At 38.6% G+C, this 18,404-nt stretch overlaps 4 protein-coding genes across 4 annotated transcripts; 2 read left to right on the top strand and 2 right to left on the bottom strand.

Moving 5' to 3' along the window:
* The first annotated feature begins 147 nt into the window (after nt 1-147).
* LOC148167904 (acyl-CoA-binding protein-like) lies at nt 148-2,351 on the top strand. Its single transcript, XM_088046624.1, has 4 exons — nt 148-239; nt 910-928; nt 1,988-2,102; nt 2,153-2,351. The coding sequence occupies exons 2-4, from the start codon at nt 914-916 to the stop codon at nt 2,290-2,292; spliced, it is 270 nt and encodes an 89-aa protein (XP_087902750.1). The 5' UTR covers nt 148-239; nt 910-913; the 3' UTR covers nt 2,293-2,351.
* Nucleotides 2,352-2,390: 39 nt separating this feature from the next.
* On the top strand, nt 2,391-5,330 carry LOC148167903 (actin-binding protein IPP). Its single transcript, XM_088045510.1, has 6 exons — nt 2,391-2,858; nt 2,904-3,187; nt 3,414-3,682; nt 3,734-4,321; nt 4,374-4,591; nt 4,641-5,330. Exons 1-6 carry the CDS (start codon nt 2,619-2,621, stop codon nt 4,869-4,871), a joined length of 1,830 nt encoding a protein of 609 aa, XP_087901636.1. The 5' UTR covers nt 2,391-2,618; the 3' UTR covers nt 4,872-5,330.
* A 6-nt stretch (nt 5,331-5,336) lies between these two features.
* Nucleotides 5,337-9,537, bottom strand: LOC148167902 (uncharacterized). Its single transcript, XM_088045511.1, is given in 8 exon segments — nt 5,337-5,781; nt 5,831-6,141; nt 6,184-7,364; nt 7,408-8,023; nt 8,072-8,392; nt 8,443-9,174; nt 9,216-9,314; nt 9,360-9,537. Coding segments are annotated over 8 exon segments (3,798 nt in total). The 5' UTR covers nt 9,513-9,537; the 3' UTR covers nt 5,337-5,396.
* A 373-nt stretch (nt 9,538-9,910) lies between these two features.
* LOC148167901 (uncharacterized) lies at nt 9,911-14,661 on the bottom strand. Its single transcript, XM_088045983.1, has 5 exons — nt 14,311-14,661; nt 11,160-11,401; nt 10,943-11,111; nt 10,572-10,895; nt 9,911-10,526 (listed from the first exon to the last, which is right to left on the bottom strand). Exons 1-5 carry the CDS (start codon nt 14,387-14,389, stop codon nt 10,018-10,020), a joined length of 1,323 nt encoding a protein of 440 aa, XP_087902109.1. The 5' UTR covers nt 14,390-14,661; the 3' UTR covers nt 9,911-10,017.
* Nucleotides 14,662-18,404: the final 3,743 nt, after the last annotated feature.

Here is an 18,404-nt window from a genome sequence, read left to right as displayed (position 1 = left end):
TATTCATGCTTTTCACCTTGAACATGGAAATAATCACGTGACGTTCGTTTACAATCAGTTGCGGCTACTCACCGGCAAACACCACAACTCAATTGCATACTCATCCACTTGTTTCATTTTCCCTTTCCACCGTTTTTCCAAGTATATACGTGTCCTCCAACGATCGGCATACGCAGAAGTGCTTGAGAGGTATCGTGAAGACGTTCTTATATTACGCCCTTGCCTTAAACATAATCAATGTGAGTATGAATGAAATATGAGTTTATTTCTCCCTAATCACGTGTTACACCCCTTGATTTAAAAATAATTATTTTTATGGATGAGTTTATAGAAGATGTGCGAGATGGTGTTTGTAGCGGGTTAGAAAGAGACGCTGGTTTCAGGATAACCTCTTAAATTGTTATATTTTTGTGGCTAGATCTAATTCAGAACCGGTTTGGTGGCGGTATTCAAATTTTTTAATCAACGGTATTGTTTATTTAGACAGTCACAAAAATTCATGCATCTATTTTTATTCAATAATCGAAAATATTCAGTTAAACCCATTGTTCTTTTTTGTATTCAATAATTACGGGAGTTGACAGAGCTTCTGGAAAATACATCAAGCGGCAATAATTGCAATAAAATTGCCATTTGTGGTTATTTGACCCGAAATTCCTATGTTTACACGCGGAAATTCTTCATGTCGTTTTACCGTTACCTAGGATCTTATAAGAACTTTGTGATTTTTGTACCGTCGCGTGTTACTTCAAAGATAATTTGATGGATTAGATTATTTCGATATTTACAAAACAAGTATTTACTTTTAGATAAACCAATTCTAAGTTTATTTTTAGCATTCTTGAGTTTTGTTACTTACTTAGTTTTAGAAATTATAGGTTTTCTTTACTAATTGTCTTTTTTTTCCAGAATAATGTCGCTGGACGAGGTAAGTCGTAAAGTTTTATTAGTTAAAGCATTTTAGTCCCCTCCTTAATTACGTAAACACAAAACTGATACTGACAAGCCAAAATACGAAATATAGTCTGAGTGAGGATAATAATTAATCCAACTTTTTTTTTATTTCGCAATCAATTTTAACTCTCTTTTGCTACAAAATTGTCAATATTGGAACAAATCAAAGAAACTGAAGATTCATGCTACAATGTTAACTTAAATATTGACTTTTTCAGTATCAATACTGTTGCTAACGTTGTAATTATCAAAGGTCGGTACGTAAACTGAGAAAGTACGGGAAGTTAGTACATTCAAAGCTCAATAACATAATTATTATTGAGTTAGGCAGAGCAATCAATTTAATTTATTCAAAATTTTTAAGTGTTTTTACTTTGAAGGCAAGTTCCAAGATAAAAGCGCAAAATTATCAAAAAAACCTCAATGAAGGTTTAGTTTCTCTGATAATAATTTAACCGTGCGTTTATGCTAGTTTGCCAATCTTGAAATTTGCTATTCGAACTGAATTTTTTAAGTTTTTACGTCACACTCTGTATATTCAGTTGGTAAACCTGCGTAGTTTATAGTTTTCGTGATTTTTCTCGCATTTCTTAGGTTAAAAGGGACTAACTATTCGTAATAAACAAACATTATATCGACTGCCCCCAATCAATGAATTCATGCAAAAGTCCCACTTTCAGCGTTTTCTCCCTTTCTTGTGTCTCGAAATTGGGAATTTCCGGTCAATTCTAGAAAAATTTTGCTCACCTCAGATAGTCCGGGAATCCTCATAAAAGTGTTGGCAATCCACGAATTTCTTCTAAAAATGATCAATGGGCATTGAGGAACATTAAGATCACGCGGAAATGGCACAATTTCGGAATTTTCACTCATTTTTGCCGTTTTCAAGAGGCAAGCATTGTTATCGTTGAAGCACTGGTTGAAGCGTGCCGGCACTTGTGTCGGGCCAATCACGAGCGAGCGCGGATTGCGGGAAATTTAAACTAAAATAACGAAATTAATTTACTTTTTTTAAATTATTTGTTTTTTGCAGAAATTCAACAAAGCTGCGGAGGATGTGAAGAACCTCAAATCCAAACCGACTGACCAGCAATTGTTGGAAATTTACGCTTTGTTCAAGCAAGGTTCAATTGGAGACGTAAATACAGGTATTTCTATCTTATTTAACTGTCTTCATTTTTAAATGAGCGAGTTTCAGATCGTCCTGGTATGCTGGACTTGAAAGGAAAAGCGAAATGGGACGCCTGGAACGCCAAAAAAGGCACTTCCAAAGACGCAGCGAAAGAACAATACATTGCCAAAGTCCAAGAACTGATCAACTCCATCGGTCTCAACTAACTTCTTAATTATTGTTGATTAACTTTTTTAACTTTTGGGAAATAAAACACCAATTTGAATTTTTGTTTGGCTCGGTTGGTACCTCCCCGTCTGCTGTCAGATTGCTGTCAGTTGTCAAAAATGACGTCCTAATTTTGTTATTATTGAATAATTTTAACAAAAAGAGCAATGAACACTTAATTCCATGGTTAATTCGCTAGTAAAACTGCACTTTAAATGTCTGAAGGCTGTTTCGACGTGTTTTAAACGAAAATCAGCGCTTTTGAAGCTTTAAGGCGTGTCTGCCGTGATTCTGGTGCGTTGTTTTATGTTAAAAATAGTTCTTGATGAAATTCCTGATGGATTTTATAATGCCGCCCCTCAAAATCAGCAAGTGCATGTCGGATGTGGCACAATCTAGAAATGACAACATTTTTTTATCAAGTTTGCCCATCGAATGCGGCAGCAGGAACACCCAACACTGTTGCAGGAACTACATCACAAAAGTGTTAACAAATTTGAATGAATTGAGGCGAAGCAATCGGTTTTGTGATGTGGAAATTATAGCAGAGGATAAGATCTTTCAGGTTAGAGGAATAAAAGGGTTAATTTCTTCTAAAGGTGATTTTTAGGCTCATAGGGCTGTTCTTGCTGCCAGCAGTCCATATTTCCAAGCCATGTTCACGGGGGGGCTATGTGAGAAGGACCAGCAGTCAGTGGAGTTGCACGGAATTTCGGCGTATATTTTCGACATTTTGATCAACTTTATTTATTCAGGGGAGGTTAATATTACACAGAATAATGTCCAGGAACTGATGATTGCAGCTGATATGGTTGGACTCAGCGAGATTGTTTTGGGGTGCACTGAGTTTCTAATTAAAGAATTACACCCACTGAATGCCATTGGAATTTATAGGTAAATTGAGTTTTTAGATAAAAACATTTTTTTCCTACTTTATCACAGTGTAATGTGTTTACCATGTTTTTCAAAACAGTTTTATTGCTTATTTTTTATTGATCAAAAATACTGCAATTAACTGCCTGTCCCGCATTTTTCAACCTTTAATCTTGTTTTTTCTTTTATGTAACTACTATTGAAAAACGCTGAACACCAATCAGATCTCTCTATTTTTTTTGTTTAGATTTGCCGACGACCACAATTGGACGGAATTGAAAACAGCAGCCGTCCAGTACATAGAAAATAATTTCCCCAATGTGTGCAAAGAAGACGAGGTCTACGATCTCCACAAAGATACCATAACCAAGTTTCTATCGTCTGAAAATTTAAAAATTGACTCGGAATTTCAAGTTTTTCAAACTGCTTTGAGATGGATCAACCACGACATCATCGGACGCCGCCAGTACGTCTTTGATATCTTAAAAAATGTCAGATTACCACTCCTTCCACTTGGTAAGATTAACGCCCAATGTGGAGTCTAGACTTTAAATGAGTTTTTCTTAGGTCTCCTTGAACGTGCCATTACCCAATGCAACGACAGCAGTTTGAGAGTCGCTCTAAAGTCGATCCATAGCGACCTCTTCAACCAAAAAGGTTGCCTTGTCCCTTTGAACGTAGCTCCTCGAAAATGTGCCAAAAAAGACATATATGTAATCGGCGGTTCCAAACGCGAACTTCATAGCCTTTGGGATCGAGGCTTGGAAATGAATTACGTTTCGGTGGAGAAATTCAACACTTTTACTAGAACGTGGAACAAAGTTTCTGATATGACCGTGAATCGACTTGTGCCAGGGGTAGCTGCTCTCAACGGCCACATATACGTAGTAGGTGGAGAAGAAGGATCATCGATCTTGTCAAGTTGTGAGCGCTTTGAACCACAGACAAATCAATGGACGCAAGTTGCCAGTATGGTGGTGTCAAGATGCGAATTTGGGTTGTGTGCCCTTGGAGGGTACCTATATGCCATGGGTGGATGGGTTGACACGGACATCAGCGGTTCCATCGAGAGATACGACCCGAAAATCGACGAATGGAGACTCGTCGGGAGCTTACCAGAGCCAAGATTCAGCATGGGACTCGTCTCTTACGAAGGTAAGGGGACTTTGCGTCCTTTCTTTCTGTAAGATCTGTATACGCACATCAGGCTTAATCTATATGGTGGGAGGCTGCTCACTTAATCAGCGCTACCTCCAAGACCTCATCAGCTACAACCCCTTCTCCGGGGAGTGGAAAAAACTCCCTCCCATGTCCGTAGCTCGTTTCCAAATGGGTGTAGCCGTTCTCGACGACTACCTCTACGTAGTCGGCGGTACCAATCGACAACAGGTCTTGAATTCAGTTGAGAGATACTCGTTTAAAACGGTATGCGCTTTTACTTTTGTCCCATGGGACGTTACAGGAGTTGTTTCAGAATAAGTGGAGTACAGTGCCGCCGATGTCGGTGGAAAGGAGTGGTCCTGCGGTGGCTGCGATGGATGGGCTTTTGTACGTCATAGGTGGAGCTCAAACTCACGCCACGCCCTTTTACAGGGCCCAGTGTACCATATCATCAGTGGAGTGTTTCGATCCGATTATGAATTCGTGGGCGGAGTGTCCGCCTTTGTCGGAGACAAGGGCGGAGGCTGGCGCGGTGGTCATATGATCTCAATTTTCGCTTTAAACAAGAGCTTTAAACAAGGTGATAAGTATATAACGAAGTAGGTACGATGAGCATTCTTTTTCGTTGATTTGTACCGGTTTTATTTGGCCAAAGATTTTTTACAAGTTTAGTTGTAGGACCATTAGACCTGAGAGTATAACCAAAGCATTTATACATATGTGGATCTCCTTTATTACACACTTATTTATTTATAGCGAGCTATTTATATTATTATAGAGCATTATAGCAATTTTTCTCAATTATCAAGTTTTCCGCTGACGCATCAACATCTGCGCTGGCGTTATCTAGATGTTGCCTTAAGAATACCAAGCGGGAAATTCAGTTAAGACCTGATCTACTTTGTATTAAGTAGCCAAACGCTTTGCTTTCAATTATTAATTAAATGTAATTAATGCATTGCCGTTGACCAATCTCTAAAATAAAAGCGATTAATACAAACCACCTACTTATTTCAATTTTCTTTATTCCACGTAAAATATCACAATTCCCAAAGTATAAATAAAACCATTACAAAACTTCTGTAAAAGGCATAAAAACGGGATGCTTCATCCAATTCGTTTGCTGTAAAGTCCTGTAGAGTGCCACAGGAAGAACGGGAAACAAAGATAAAACCATACAACTCAACTCCGAGTCGTTCTTCAATTGACGGTCGTGACAGTTCTTGATAAATTTCAAAAAACCAACGACCGTGTTACTTTCAGTAATACGAATATTTGGATATTTATTCGCGACAACTTGGTGCCATTCGATCGTTATATAAGCACTGCATAACTCGTCAATACTTTGATAGAACTTGTCGATGTTGATGGGTAAAACGTACTCAGTCTGGTTGACCCCAGCACATGAAAGAACGAAGCTCCATTTCTTGGCAGGTGACCAGAAGAACGGATGTCTGAAAAGAAATTTTAGACTTGGCCCCCAATAACTTTCAGTGTACTAACGACTGAACTTGTTCTATACAAGGCCGTTGATTAAAATCACTAAACATCATCCATAACAGCAGATCCAGAAGATCCTGATTCCGTACACTCAATTTCGGGATCCATCGGTGGGCATTCCTTAATATTTCATCAGTGTCCTCACCGAACGGATGCTTTCCACAAGTCACAATAAAATAAAAAAGCATGCCAGCGACACAAATGTCGGATTTGATTGAACATTCAACAATAGAGCTGCTTCTGTAGATGTCGAGAGTTTCTTTAGCGAACCAAATCAAAGAACTCTTCGGCGCTTCGATGATTTTATACAGTGCCTACAAAGAAAACGTACTGAGGTCTCGATTCCTGGAACTCACCTTGTGAATTCCGAATTCTGCAATCTTCACCAAGCCGTTGAAGTCAATGAAAATATTCGATGGCTTGAGGTTGCCATGAATGATGGGAATGGGACACTTGTGAAGTACTGTGAGACCATCAAGGAACTGTTTTACGATTTGGATAGTTGTCAGCCCTGGCATGGTGGCGACGCTGCTTTGTCTCAACAGTTGTATGTACTGCGCGATGTTCCACTTACACAAAGGCGTAGCTATAATCAACTGGTCGCTTTCGTAGTCGCAAGCGAAATAGTGAAGAATCTGGTTATTCATCAACCCCAAAAGTGGATCAATTAGAGTCTTCATCATTTTCCCCACCCAAGCCGTCCGGGGAATTCTCTTCACAGCCAGTGGTTGATTGGTGGTATCGAGACCTAATTCAACAACGTTGAAGTTGATTCCGGCTGAAATAATATAATTGAGCCTTTGTTCTTTGGTGGCGATACGAATCTTCCCTCCTAAGAGCTCCTGGAAGCTTTTCCCATTCTGAAGACTCGCGATTTGCGATTTGAGTCTCTTTGGCATAAACTCGGACATCCCCGAGTAGTGCACAGTTTTCTGGTACTTGTTTCGGAGAGGATGGTTAAGATCGGACACCCCATAGATCTTTTGGTGGTTCACATCATCTTCGCAGACTGACATTATCGAGTTGATTAAGTGAAACCCGTTGGCGATGGTGTTAAGTTTGGCTTCGATCTCTTTGCTCTTGTTTCTAGGGGTCGCTTTACCAACCAACGACATTTCGCGGTAGTATAATTCGATGGGAGTCTCAGATTTGTAGGTTTCTGAGAATGTGATGTCGTCAACATCATCAATGATTTCAATTTCTAAGTCTCTGCGAGGGTCCTCTTCATCATTCACCACGTTCTGAACGTAATTAATGACGCTTTTGTCATCCACCATCGGATTCGTGGTCGTGTACTTCATGGTAAAGTTTTCCATGCCACAGACGTATGACATCAGTTTGATTCCCCTGATGTCGTAATTCAAAATGGTAGACTCTAGTTTCTTGATCGATTTAAGACACTGATTCGGATCTTTATGAGCCAAGTCTTTGATGGCTTTGAGCAACTCGTCAAAGTTCTTCTGGAGGTTTTGAAGGACGTCTTTCTCACGAACTTCGATTTTCTCTAGGTGGTGGCTTATCAACCAAGGAACGTGCTCTAGAAGACTTCAACATGAACCGCGCCCACAACTAAGACTCACCGTCTATATCAACGCAGTTGCAGTCCCCCGTCATCCTATCATTCTCCCAGTGCTCCTGGTACTTGCGAATTATCATCTGCCCCAACTGTCTCAAGTAGTCGACCACCACATTAACCGACCTGCTGATGTTGGAGTCAAACTTGTGCCTCCCTTGGAGATGGGAGATGCTCTGCGCCAACTTCTCTTCGTCGATGACTAAATTCTTTGACACCTCCAAACGCGATAATTTCTTTATTTGCTTTTTCCAAATAGGGTACACCTCACGGTCTGACGTCTCCTCGAAGTTGTCCTCCTCCCAGGTAAGAAGGTGTTGAAATGACGCAGCAATGGGATTTTCGACGCGAAAATCTTTCGCTTTGAAGAGAACCTGGATTTGATCGAACGTCTCGCTTTTGTTCATTTTGAGGGTCTTCTTCCCGCTAAAACTGAGTCGTTTAGTGAGTTCCGCGCTTTTGATCTTCGAGAGTTTAGCTTTGATGGTTTTGGATCTCCGGCGCGCTTTCTTGACACAGTCGCTCTTTTTTGCTTCGATTTTCTCAGAGGAGTCGCTCCGGGGAAAAGGTACAATTTCTAGACTCTCGAAAATCTTCTTTAGTCGACGCTTCTTATTCTTCAACTAGAGAAGGGGAGAGTGAACGGAAAAGTGGAGAAAGAGCGAGATTACTAGTCTTCCTTGGTTCTCATCCTGACCGTCATTCAAAAACGCTAGAATGACGTTGCAGTTTTCTTCCAGGAGCTTTTCCCAATGCGAGTCATTCGTGAATGCCAAAACCAAGACATTGAAGGCGATTTTGCCCTCTTCCGTTTGGTTGCGCATGATTTCCAGCACGACATTCGCAAAGCCAGTCTTGTAGAAACTGTCAAGGACACGATTAGACATCTCCGGTTTATATCCGACGCTTTGTTCGTTGTAGTGAAGAATCTCCGTGCACACTTCTAGAAGGAACTTAACGATGGACGTGTTCCCTAGCTGCGTTTCGAGAATCTTAAACAAACCAACATTTGCATAATGGTAATTAAAATTCCTCACCTTACTTGTAAGAGCTGAGCAAACACGTTGCATTCTAAAAATACACCGACAGCTTCTTCAATGTGTTGCACTGAGAACTGTACGATTTTGATTAACATATCCGCGGTGGCACAAGAGATTTCGTTCTTTAGTGCTGTGGTGACAACGAGCTCAACCCGACGCTTCAAATAAGTGTCCATCAAGGATTTCTTGCGGAGCTCTGATATGATTCTTTCAGTTGCAACGAAAGGAGGTTTGGTGATCGAGGTGATGGCATAACACAACGTCATTCTTCCATGATTGTCTTCTTTAAGAGTGTTAGCACCGTTGTTGATCAAAATGTTGATAATGTTGATGTTGTTACGAAAACACGCGAGCATCAAAGGAGTGACTCCATTTGAGTTACCCGCGTCTATATTTGGCTTCAATTTTAATTAGAATTGTCTTAAGATTGCTTAGGATACCTTGTCGTGGAGAAAAAGTTTTAACAACTCCTCCCAGTCTCTCCGCACGCACATGTGCAACATATTGTGTCCGTTCTTGTTCGTGAAGTTCACATCAACGAAACTCACGCGTTTTACAGTTTTCCAAAGACTGATCGTCGACTGTTCGTCCCACAGCTTGTGCTCTAGAGCTAGAATCAGCACGTTGTCACCACTATCAGTCTTGATAGTCGGATCAGCTCCGATGGAGAGGAGGTACTCCACCATGTCCAAATATTTACATTTGACGGCCCACATGAGAGCCGTCATGTTATTCTAAAAACTCGTCACAAGTGGTTTGACTAACTACACTTTACCTGGCCGGTTTGGTTGACGTTGTAGCCATCTTTCACGAGTTCCTTCAGGAGGTCGAATTTGTACAAAAAAGTCGCCGCGATGATAAACGGGACTCCTGTCTGGGCATTGAAACAGTCACTTGATGGATTTCGAGTTGATCTTACCACGTCCTTTATTTTCAAAACGGATTTCATTTCTACAATCTCGTCATTGCTGAAATAAGTGTGAATTTTTTTGTTGGTCAGACTGTCTTTGCTTTTGGTTACATCGTTGAGAGTTTTGGTCTTTTTCTTGCTTTTTTTGGTTTTGGATGACATGAATTTTATGTCGGTCACGTTTAGACTACTAGATAACAACGTTTTAAATCCTAATTCAAAGATCCACCCTTTCTTCATTACAAAATGGAGAGTGTGAATGAAATCCGATCAAGACACAAAAAATAATTCATTCTATTGGCTGGGATGGTCCTTATCAAAGCGGTTTTTATAACAAAAAACGGACTGGGACCACCAACTCGCTCGTAACTTTTCATTCATTGGCCAGAGATGTCCAAAACTGTCGTTTATTGGATACATTTTTAGCTAATTAAGTCGTGCAGAAAAAACAATCAATTCATTGGATATTGATAACAAAACACGTACGAAACCAAAGAAATCGAGCTCTGGAAATGTTGCGTACCTTTTTATTGACTTTTGGTGGTAAATAAATAGTCGCGTTAAATAAATAGAAACCGTCTATAAAGTTTATTACAAAATTTTTAACATTAAAATAAGTCAGTCGAGAATTTGATTATCACAATACGTTCCTAAAGTCACGCCAATCTCAAGTTTCGTCCACGTTCTCTCTATTTTCTTCCTCACACACGTTCTCTGGAATTGTTTCACACGAGTTTTCAGGACTGTCTTCGTTCACTCGTTCACAAGAGTTTTCGGGAATGTCCTCATTCACTCGTTCACAAGAGTTATTTTCTTCACTATGTCCACTATCACTACAATCTTGATCGACTTTGAAATTCGGGAAAAGAATATTGTAAGAAGGTGGTTGGTCCAGTTCGTCATAATTCGGCGGACTCGGCGCTGCCTCCTCCTGAGGATTAATAATTAACACCGTCGTGGGTTGAGTGGGTGAAATGGGAGGTTCAATCTCCGTCTTTGGTTTTCTAAAGCAGCACTCCCAGAGGCCGCAGAACATGAGGACTGTTCCACAGATGAGCATGCCGAGCATCAAGTATCCCCAGGGACCGTATTTCGAGAGGACTTGGGAGATGGAGTCTGTGGCTTTGGGAGGTCTTTTGGGGAAACTCTCTGTGGTGGTCGTCGACGTGGTGGAACCTGAAACCTCAGTTAAAATCAACAGAGACATTCTTTCAATCTTACTTTGTTTGTTGTCACGCCATTCCCTCCAACTGTAGAATGTCCTCCGAGGGTTAGCCGTCGAAGCATGTTGCTCTAATTTGTCTTGCAGCCACTTGTTGCTCACTTCGGGTCCTTTCCACTTCTTGAACAACTCCACGGCGAGTTGTTCTAGAGATGTGGGGGCGAAGAAGCTCTTTTTGCAAAGTTTCTCGTCTTCGTCGCTCGTGGTGGAGCTTTTGGGGCAATTCGGGAAGCCGTTGCAAAGAAGAGTGTCCGCCACGCACATCATGGGGTCCCATCCTATCCTCATGCACGTGTGTTGCCCCTCTTCTTTACACACTTGACCTGTTAAAATCATTGTTAGCAAAAGAAGAAACCGAGACGGAATTTACCTTGTCCCACTGCAGTGAGTACGAATTTCCTTCCTTTAGTGAAGGTCGGATCCGCCGGTGGGTTCCACATTATCCTAAAATCCGGTGTCAGTAAATCCACCTCCGTCAGGGCATTCTCAGAGCATGGATCCCCTTTCCATACAGGAACCTTCGGGTTCTTTGGTAGAAACTGCAACTTCATTAAAAACACGACCACGGTCACGAGACCTCAACTTACAATGCTCATCACGCATGGTGGATGCGCCTCGGAATTGTTCACCATCAGTGCTCTCTTGACTTCCACGGGCGGCTCCACAAATTGCATGTAAATTACATGCGTGGATGGCGCCGTCACGCGCATTTGACAAACATTGGTATGTTCGATGGGTGCTAACGTGACTGTCGCCGTTGATGTCTCTCCAGACTTGGTCAATTCTATTTCTGTATCGGAACCGCATAGCTCTGTACTGGCGCTGATTACTAGAACAAAGAAATGCCAATGAGAGTATGTCATACGCAAAGTTCCTTAAGAAAATCGCTTCTGTTTGTATATTTGGATCGTGTTATCGCGACTGTTTGAGGACGTTGCGATGAACTTTGATAGCAAACGACCGATTACGGTAATCGTGATAACGGACTGGGAAGAGGGAAAAATAGCCTGCAATGTCGAGATTCAGCTTTGAGCAATCATCTAAAATTAAATGAATTAACATTTTCATATCGTTAAAATTAAAATTTTGCAACGGTTGAAAGTTATCAGTGTTGTCACTTGAATTTCATGGTTTTGAAAGCATTTTTTTGAATTATTTATTGCCGGTTTTATCGATCCTTCAGGTGGTCTTTAATTCCGACTTTCATCTTCTTAATTAATATCATTGGTTTAAGTACAAATAATTCAGATTTTCAATAGCCCATGAGTGATTTGAGTCATTCTCCGTTTTGTTATAAAGAAAGATTTGAGTCTCTCTTGCTCAAGAAGTATGGTTAATAAAAAACTTCAGTATTTTCAATGTTGTTCGGTTATACTGGAATTTTTATTACTGCCCATATTAAAGAAATGTGGCTTTTCACATTTCCAAAGAATTTTTATAGCCTCTTGAATATCTTAACCTTCAACGCAAAAGAACTGCTAGTCAACAAATTTAAAGTTAGTACCGGCGAGTATTTGCATTGATATCACCGCAAAAAGTCTAAAAATAGCAGCGTCCCCCAGAGCCAAAATTTCCAAAAAGCAGCGCTTTTTACCGACCGGTACTTGTTATTGACCTGATCTGATTCGTTTGTCGTCGACCTTCACTAAAGGCTATTTATCAATTTTTGTGTCCAAGCTTTTATGACTGCAGGCTATTGTTTTTCTCGGACTCGACGTGTTTTCGCATCTGATGACTCATTCATGAGAAAAACAATCATAAGAACATTTTTATAGTTCCTATATCCCATTGTTCACTTCCACTGATCAGGTTATGGAAAGCTCGTCAAGGCCGCAAAAACCATAGAAAGTACCAGTCTGTTGCGTACTAGAAGTACTAAATCTAAAATTATTGAAGCTTGAGCTTCGTTACGTAAAAGTCTTAATTAAAACAGGTTTATCGACACTAATGGGAAAAATTCCGGCTAAAAATAGAGAGAAAGCTAATGGCAGTCTCGAAAACATGAGAGATGTATGGTGACCGTTTTTTGTGCAATTATAATCAAATTGGAGTTGTTATGGCGGGGCCAAATTACAGCGTCCCGTTAATACTACCGCTAGAAAAATATAGTACGACGTTTTCGGTACTCCGCGACCAGGAAATGCGCGCCTTCCGGTAACGGATCATCCCATAACGGGCAACTTTGATTGGTACGATTTCCCAAAAAATTCGTCGGTTTTGCTAGCTCGCACGTTTTTTCCTTGGACTATGACGACCATAAAATCGACTATTAAACCAACACCATTAGACAAGAATACTTGTAATGTGACCATTAAAGATAACCCCTGCAAGTAAATAAAACGATAAGACGTTCGTGTGGTACGACTTAAATTCGTTATCGACTCGACTTGAAAATTTCCGCATGGGGAGACATTTAGTTCTGTCCGCTATCTCTTTTAAATTGTTTTGCATTTACTGGCGTTCTCTTTCGTTATCGGTTATTTTCGTTTATAGGAATTTATCGTCGAGTTGACGTCGACATCTTACAGTGACTTTCACCCATTCTTTTATTTTTATATTTTTATTAGTTTGTTGTTGTTTTCATTTTTGTCCCCTTTTCCGACTTTAAGATAATCATATCAAATTACCGGAATTGTTCTTGTTTTGCTCCTTGGAACCATATCAAGCCTTCGTACTATTTTTTTAATTATTATCACAGCCAAATTCGCACATCCATGACCTGTGCTAGTTTATTTATGTTTTGATTATTCTTATCGGTTATGGCCGTTTCCACTTGTTTTCAAACAGTTTTAAGTGCTGACATAAAAACAGATAAAAAATGGTTTTGGGGTTTAAATAACTGCATTTAGTTGTCCCTGAGAAATCAGAGCAACATTGCAAAAAATTTCTGCGACTTGAAATTATCAAATCCTGTTCAATTTGTTTTCTTTCAGGAAAAGCTGGTTACGTCATTTTTATCGGAATTTATCGTCCATTTGATTACTGGTTCTGCCAATTATAAAAGATCATTTTTAAACACCATAAAGTGTACGTTTTTAACCAGCAAGAAACTACAAAAAATTTTGTGATTTCACATTACCGGACTTCACATGCGATATTGATTGTTTAAATAAAGGAAAACAAACAAAAAACTTTTAAGAACAAATGTATGTCTTTTCTGACCTCTACATACCAATTATCCATTTATCAGTGTTTTCATTTTATATCAAGGTTTCTATTATGGTACTGCTTTTGATCACCAGAAAAAAACAAAAACAATATAATTGATCGCACAGGTCACTTTTAATAATAAAATAAAGGAATGCATTTTATGTCGGCCCATTAATGGCTCGAAAGTGATAATGAGCCAACCTTAAGTATTCACGTTTTGGAGTTAAGGTGGGTTTCACAAATTAAGCAGAATTACCAAATTCTACGAATTCAAGGTTCTGCACCTACATTCACACGTACAAGTGTGAGGTTATAGTTTTTTTGAGAAAAACACGTCGGAAAAACCGCCAAGAATGTGTGACCCCTTTTATGGAGAGAAAGTGTAAACAGTTTACAATTGGAATTAACAGGAAGCCTGAAGACTTTAATACGAGGCGCCATCTTGAAAGATGGCCTTTTGAAAAGTCGCGCCTTTGGGTACTTTTTTTCGCAAACTTTAGAGGAACTAAGGTAAAAGTTGGGTAAAGGTCGCATTCGCTCATTGAAATTTCTCCACGAAGCGTGTAAAATGCTCCTTTTCCGACTTACGCGAAGAATCAGTGGTCCGTATGACGTCTTCGCAACTGACTAGTAAAAGCACACACGCTAGAAATTGTAACCTGCACATTTTGAGTTTGTAGGAACACTTCAGGTACACTTTTTTTCTTCTTTTTTCGTGTCATTAAAAGCACACTTTCACTGTTAGTTTGGACATTTTTTTACCGAAAAACCGGTACGACGTTCCGGTCGCACGTCCGCACCAAACACTAGCGTTTAAGGATTGGTTCTTTGAAATTCTAGATTGCCGGGTTGTGGGGAGTCACATGATACACTACTACTCTTCGTCTGCGGCAATGGAGTGTCTCTCTCGTCGCAATTATGCAATATGACAAAGTCCATCGGACTTCAACTTGGAAAAATTCAACGCGAAGTTTAATTGCATGTAATTATATCGCGGCCATAATAGTCCCTTTCTACCGAAATGATATCAGCCGAAGGATCAATTATTGGCAAGGTCAACCAAGGCGAAAATTTCTGCTTATGCAGATTTCAACTAAAAATAGCTTGTGGATCGCACGGTAACAAAACGAGACCTTTATTCAATCGTAAAGTTGTTTGGTACCGACGTTTTCAGGTTGAAAAGGCAAGGTTGACCACATTTTTCAGCTCGAGAGCTCGCGGCGACACCGCTGTATTATTGGCTGCATACGCGCGGGAAATACGTGGGAAAACGAGATTTTCGTAGCCTTGATGCATCATTGTTTTATGAATACATTCACGATCTCGGAAATTTAAATGAGTGTCACATCACACATTTATCTTATCTTGGCGTCTATGAGCCTTTAAGAGTGAGGAAAATCATTTTCATTTTCTTCCTCTAATTAACGACTCTGTGATAAGATAATTTTACTTCAAGGCTACTATTGCTGTAGTAGTCTATATTTCTGATACATACTAATGATTTGGCTATTGTCTACATAAAATTTCATAGCCACGTAAATATTTGCGATACTATTGTATTTAATTTGCGCTTCTTGTAAGTTCGTAAATAAGCCGTATTATTTTTTTATTACATAGTATTGTTTCCACCGGAAAACTTCATTCATAACTTGTCTTTTTATGGCACTTAATTGCGGTTTTGTGGTATTGTGACGTATTTTTATTCGGTTTCCACATTATTCTAAACGGCTGGGATTTAGCGATTTTTGACGTCATTGCAGGCTTTCGAGTTGATTTTAAAAAAGATAATCAATACTAACAATTAGAATATACATGCAGACAAATTTCTCAAACATCAAATGTAACTTTCCAACAACTTGTGCAATATACAAACTAGTTGTCAATTTTTAAAACTACAAGATATTTTTGGCAAATGACACAAATGCTTCGATTTATTGAAAAGCGCTACATCTGCGAATTGATAGATAATAGAAATTGGTAAATTCCATTTCGTTCTTTCAAAGTTTGATTATAATGGAACTGAAATCCAAATCGGTGTAAAGTGAACTAATTGATTGATATTTGAGGTAATTCAGAAGAAGCAGAAAAAAACTAAACTTAATTAGAATAAATTAGACGCCAATTGCTCAAAACTGCACTAATGTAGCCTAAATTAAATTAAAATGTTGTTTGTAAATTCATAATTTAGGTATTTGTGGACGAGCCCTATAGTTTATATAAATAGGGCGAGTCTACAAAGCCCAATTAATTATGTACGAATTACATACAAGGCTTTCTGTTCGATTTTAGTGAAGATAATTTTCTTTCAAAAGAATAAGATTTGACATCGAAAATTGTGACGTTTCAAAGTGTCCTGCTTTTAGTGTTATGATTACAAACTGTGTTTACTTTTGAAGATAAAGTAGGAAAAACATAAACCGTGCATAAAATGGTAGAAATCGCTGCAAAAAATCGGTCACATTTTGGTGTCGCCAACGATACAACGCATAGATGAGGTAAAATTGCATTTTAACATTAATTGTTTTATAAATATTTGACACTGACAAGCAGCTATTTTTCTTTATTATTATGGTTGCCGCTAATAAAAAACCACTTTATGGCCGCTAAACGATATCATAAAACATCAATTATTATACAATCGGACGTAAAAAAATAAACAGGCCAGGACCTTTTTTCTGTAGTAGGGGAAACCAGGGTAATGGGAGCCTACTAAAGGAAAATGTTGATAAAAACCACATTTGTTAACATTCTTATAATTTTTAATTAGGAACTCTTACATTCATTATTAAGTCTATTTCAATCACAAATATGTATAATAAATTACAGTCATAAGTTAAGGTCCAATATCGATTTTACAAAAAAAAAGTCAATCGCTGCCATTACCCGACCATGCGGGTAATGAGAGCCCACTTAACGTTTTTTGGGAAATTGGACCATAATATTTACTCTGCCCCGAAAATTCAACTAAACATACTTTAAATGAGATGTTAGTTATTAATACAATGAACTATTTGTAACAAAAGTAAAAAATAAATATAGAATATAACTTCATGCTTACCTTGCGCTGGCAATCGGCAGTTCGATCTTCGTGACTTAACGGATGGCGTTAACGACTAATGTTTTTCGGGCGAAGTTTGACGATGGTTGACGGAAGCGGTCGAGTGCTTACGATCGCGCAAATTTGCCTGCTTTTCATTCAATTACAATCGCTCCCATTACCCGATGGCTCCCATTACCCGGCGTTCCCCTACTCGACCAAACGGGACTAATTTTAAATTGAGCCAAATTTTACTGGATTTTGCTGAGTGATTGACTAATTCGTTAAATTTGATTAAATTAAACTTAGCGTTAATTAACATTGATTATACAGGATGTCCCAGAACGTTCGCATTTTCTTTTAATGAGAAATTCTCCATCAAAATCTGAGATGATAAATGAATATTGAGATTAATTAAGGCATAAAATTGAATTAAATCAGACTGAGGTTTTAGGATTATATTTTTGGTCACTTTTGGACAATCCCAACTGTCAAATGTGAAATGACCTTAATAATCCCTATGAAAAGTCAAGTTTAAAGTTTTGAAACATCAATCATAATGACATTAAAGTATGGTCACATTTGTTTTTTTTTGGCGTAACGTAAAATTCCTGTTCAAAATTTAATGAGCACACATTAAACTTTTTTTACAAGTATCATTGGAAAATTTGAAATTAAATTCAATTGGATGTAAAACTAATTTGAATTGTGAACGTCAAACTGCATCGAAATATGAAAATTAGAAATTTTCAACAAGGCTAATTTATAGTTTTTTTATTATGTATCTATTTTTATCAGCGTTTGATAAACTATTTTGAATTGCTTTTTCAATATTTCAATCTGACATGTTTTGTCTTCAGTTCTAAAAATACGATTAGATTTATTAGAACAATAGCACCTGTATCAACACATTTAAAATTCATGCTCACGACAAACAACAAAAACTTCTCCGATTTTGGCCCGATTTATGGGTGTAGTGTAGTGTCAAGTGTGCTAATACGCACCTGGAACAGGTTGAAATCGTTTTCCGTATTTTTTCCAACCATGATATATCCATAAACGATAAGAATGTTACTTTTATAACCTTGGCAAGGTCAAACTAGTTTACAGGATACCCTGTTTTCTTCAAAAAATGCAATTTCTCAACTCGACAAAATTTCGCAATTCTTGTACACATTGTCCGTTAACAAATTTACAATTAGGAACACCAAAATGTATACGACCTTCGTGTGGTAACGTTCTTAATTGTAATTCGACATGGTAAATTAGTGAAATCTGGGAAAAGCTTCCACGCCACTGGTATTATCAAAAACTTGACCTTGTTGCAATAGAGTTGCATCAAGTTGACTGGAAATTATCGCATTGTCAATTGAAATGACGCCATAGTTTCTATCAAAGTTTTTTTTGTTTATTGCTCAAGAATTCAGTGTCGTGTGGGTAAATTAAACAAAACCGGTAGTTTTCCTTAAAAGCGATTGAACACGTTTATTGGTGATAAATTAGAATCCGGAACAAGACGTGATTTATTACAGTTGCAACGTCACAAGTGTTAAGTGTGGATATTATTAGAAGATTTAATTTGTTCTTCAATTATCGTTGGGCGAGTAGGTATCTACAGTGCGATATGTATTTTACCTTGAATTTT

This window comes from Gnatocerus cornutus, chromosome 9, assembly GCF_029298725.1.
Source record: "Gnatocerus cornutus isolate USDA-ARS CGAHR chromosome 9, icGnaCorn1.1, whole genome shotgun sequence".
NCBI classification, from domain to species: domain Eukaryota; kingdom Metazoa; phylum Arthropoda; class Insecta; order Coleoptera; family Tenebrionidae; genus Gnatocerus; species Gnatocerus cornutus.
This window is presented reverse-complemented; position numbering and strand designations above follow the sequence as displayed.

Bases quoted from the DNA above. Each gene is read 5' to 3' on its own strand.
- LOC148167904 (XM_088046624.1), top strand. The intron at 2,103-2,152 runs GTATTTCTATCT...AGCGAGTTTCAG, and splicing joins AATTGGAGACGTAAATACAG to ATCGTCCTGGTATGCTGGAC.
- LOC148167903 (XM_088045510.1), top strand. From the start codon at position 2,619: ATGAAATTCCTGATGGATTTTATAATGCCGCCCCTCAAAATCAGCAAG. The intron at 4,322-4,373 runs GTAAGGGGACTT...TACGCACATCAG, and splicing joins GGGACTCGTCTCTTACGAAG to GCTTAATCTATATGGTGGGA. The intron at 4,592-4,640 runs GTATGCGCTTTT...GAGTTGTTTCAG, and splicing joins AGAGATACTCGTTTAAAACG to AATAAGTGGAGTACAGTGCC.
- LOC148167901 (XM_088045983.1), bottom strand. From the start codon at position 14,389: ATGTGCAGGTTACAATTTCTAGCGTGTGTGCTTTTACTAGTCAGTTGC. The intron at 11,112-11,159 runs GTAAGTTGAGGT...ATGAAGTTGCAG, and splicing joins CACCATGCGTGATGAGCATT to TTTCTACCAAAGAACCCGAA. The intron at 10,527-10,571 runs GTAAGATTGAAA...CTGAGGTTTCAG, and splicing joins ATGGCGTGACAACAAACAAA to GTTCCACCACGTCGACGACC.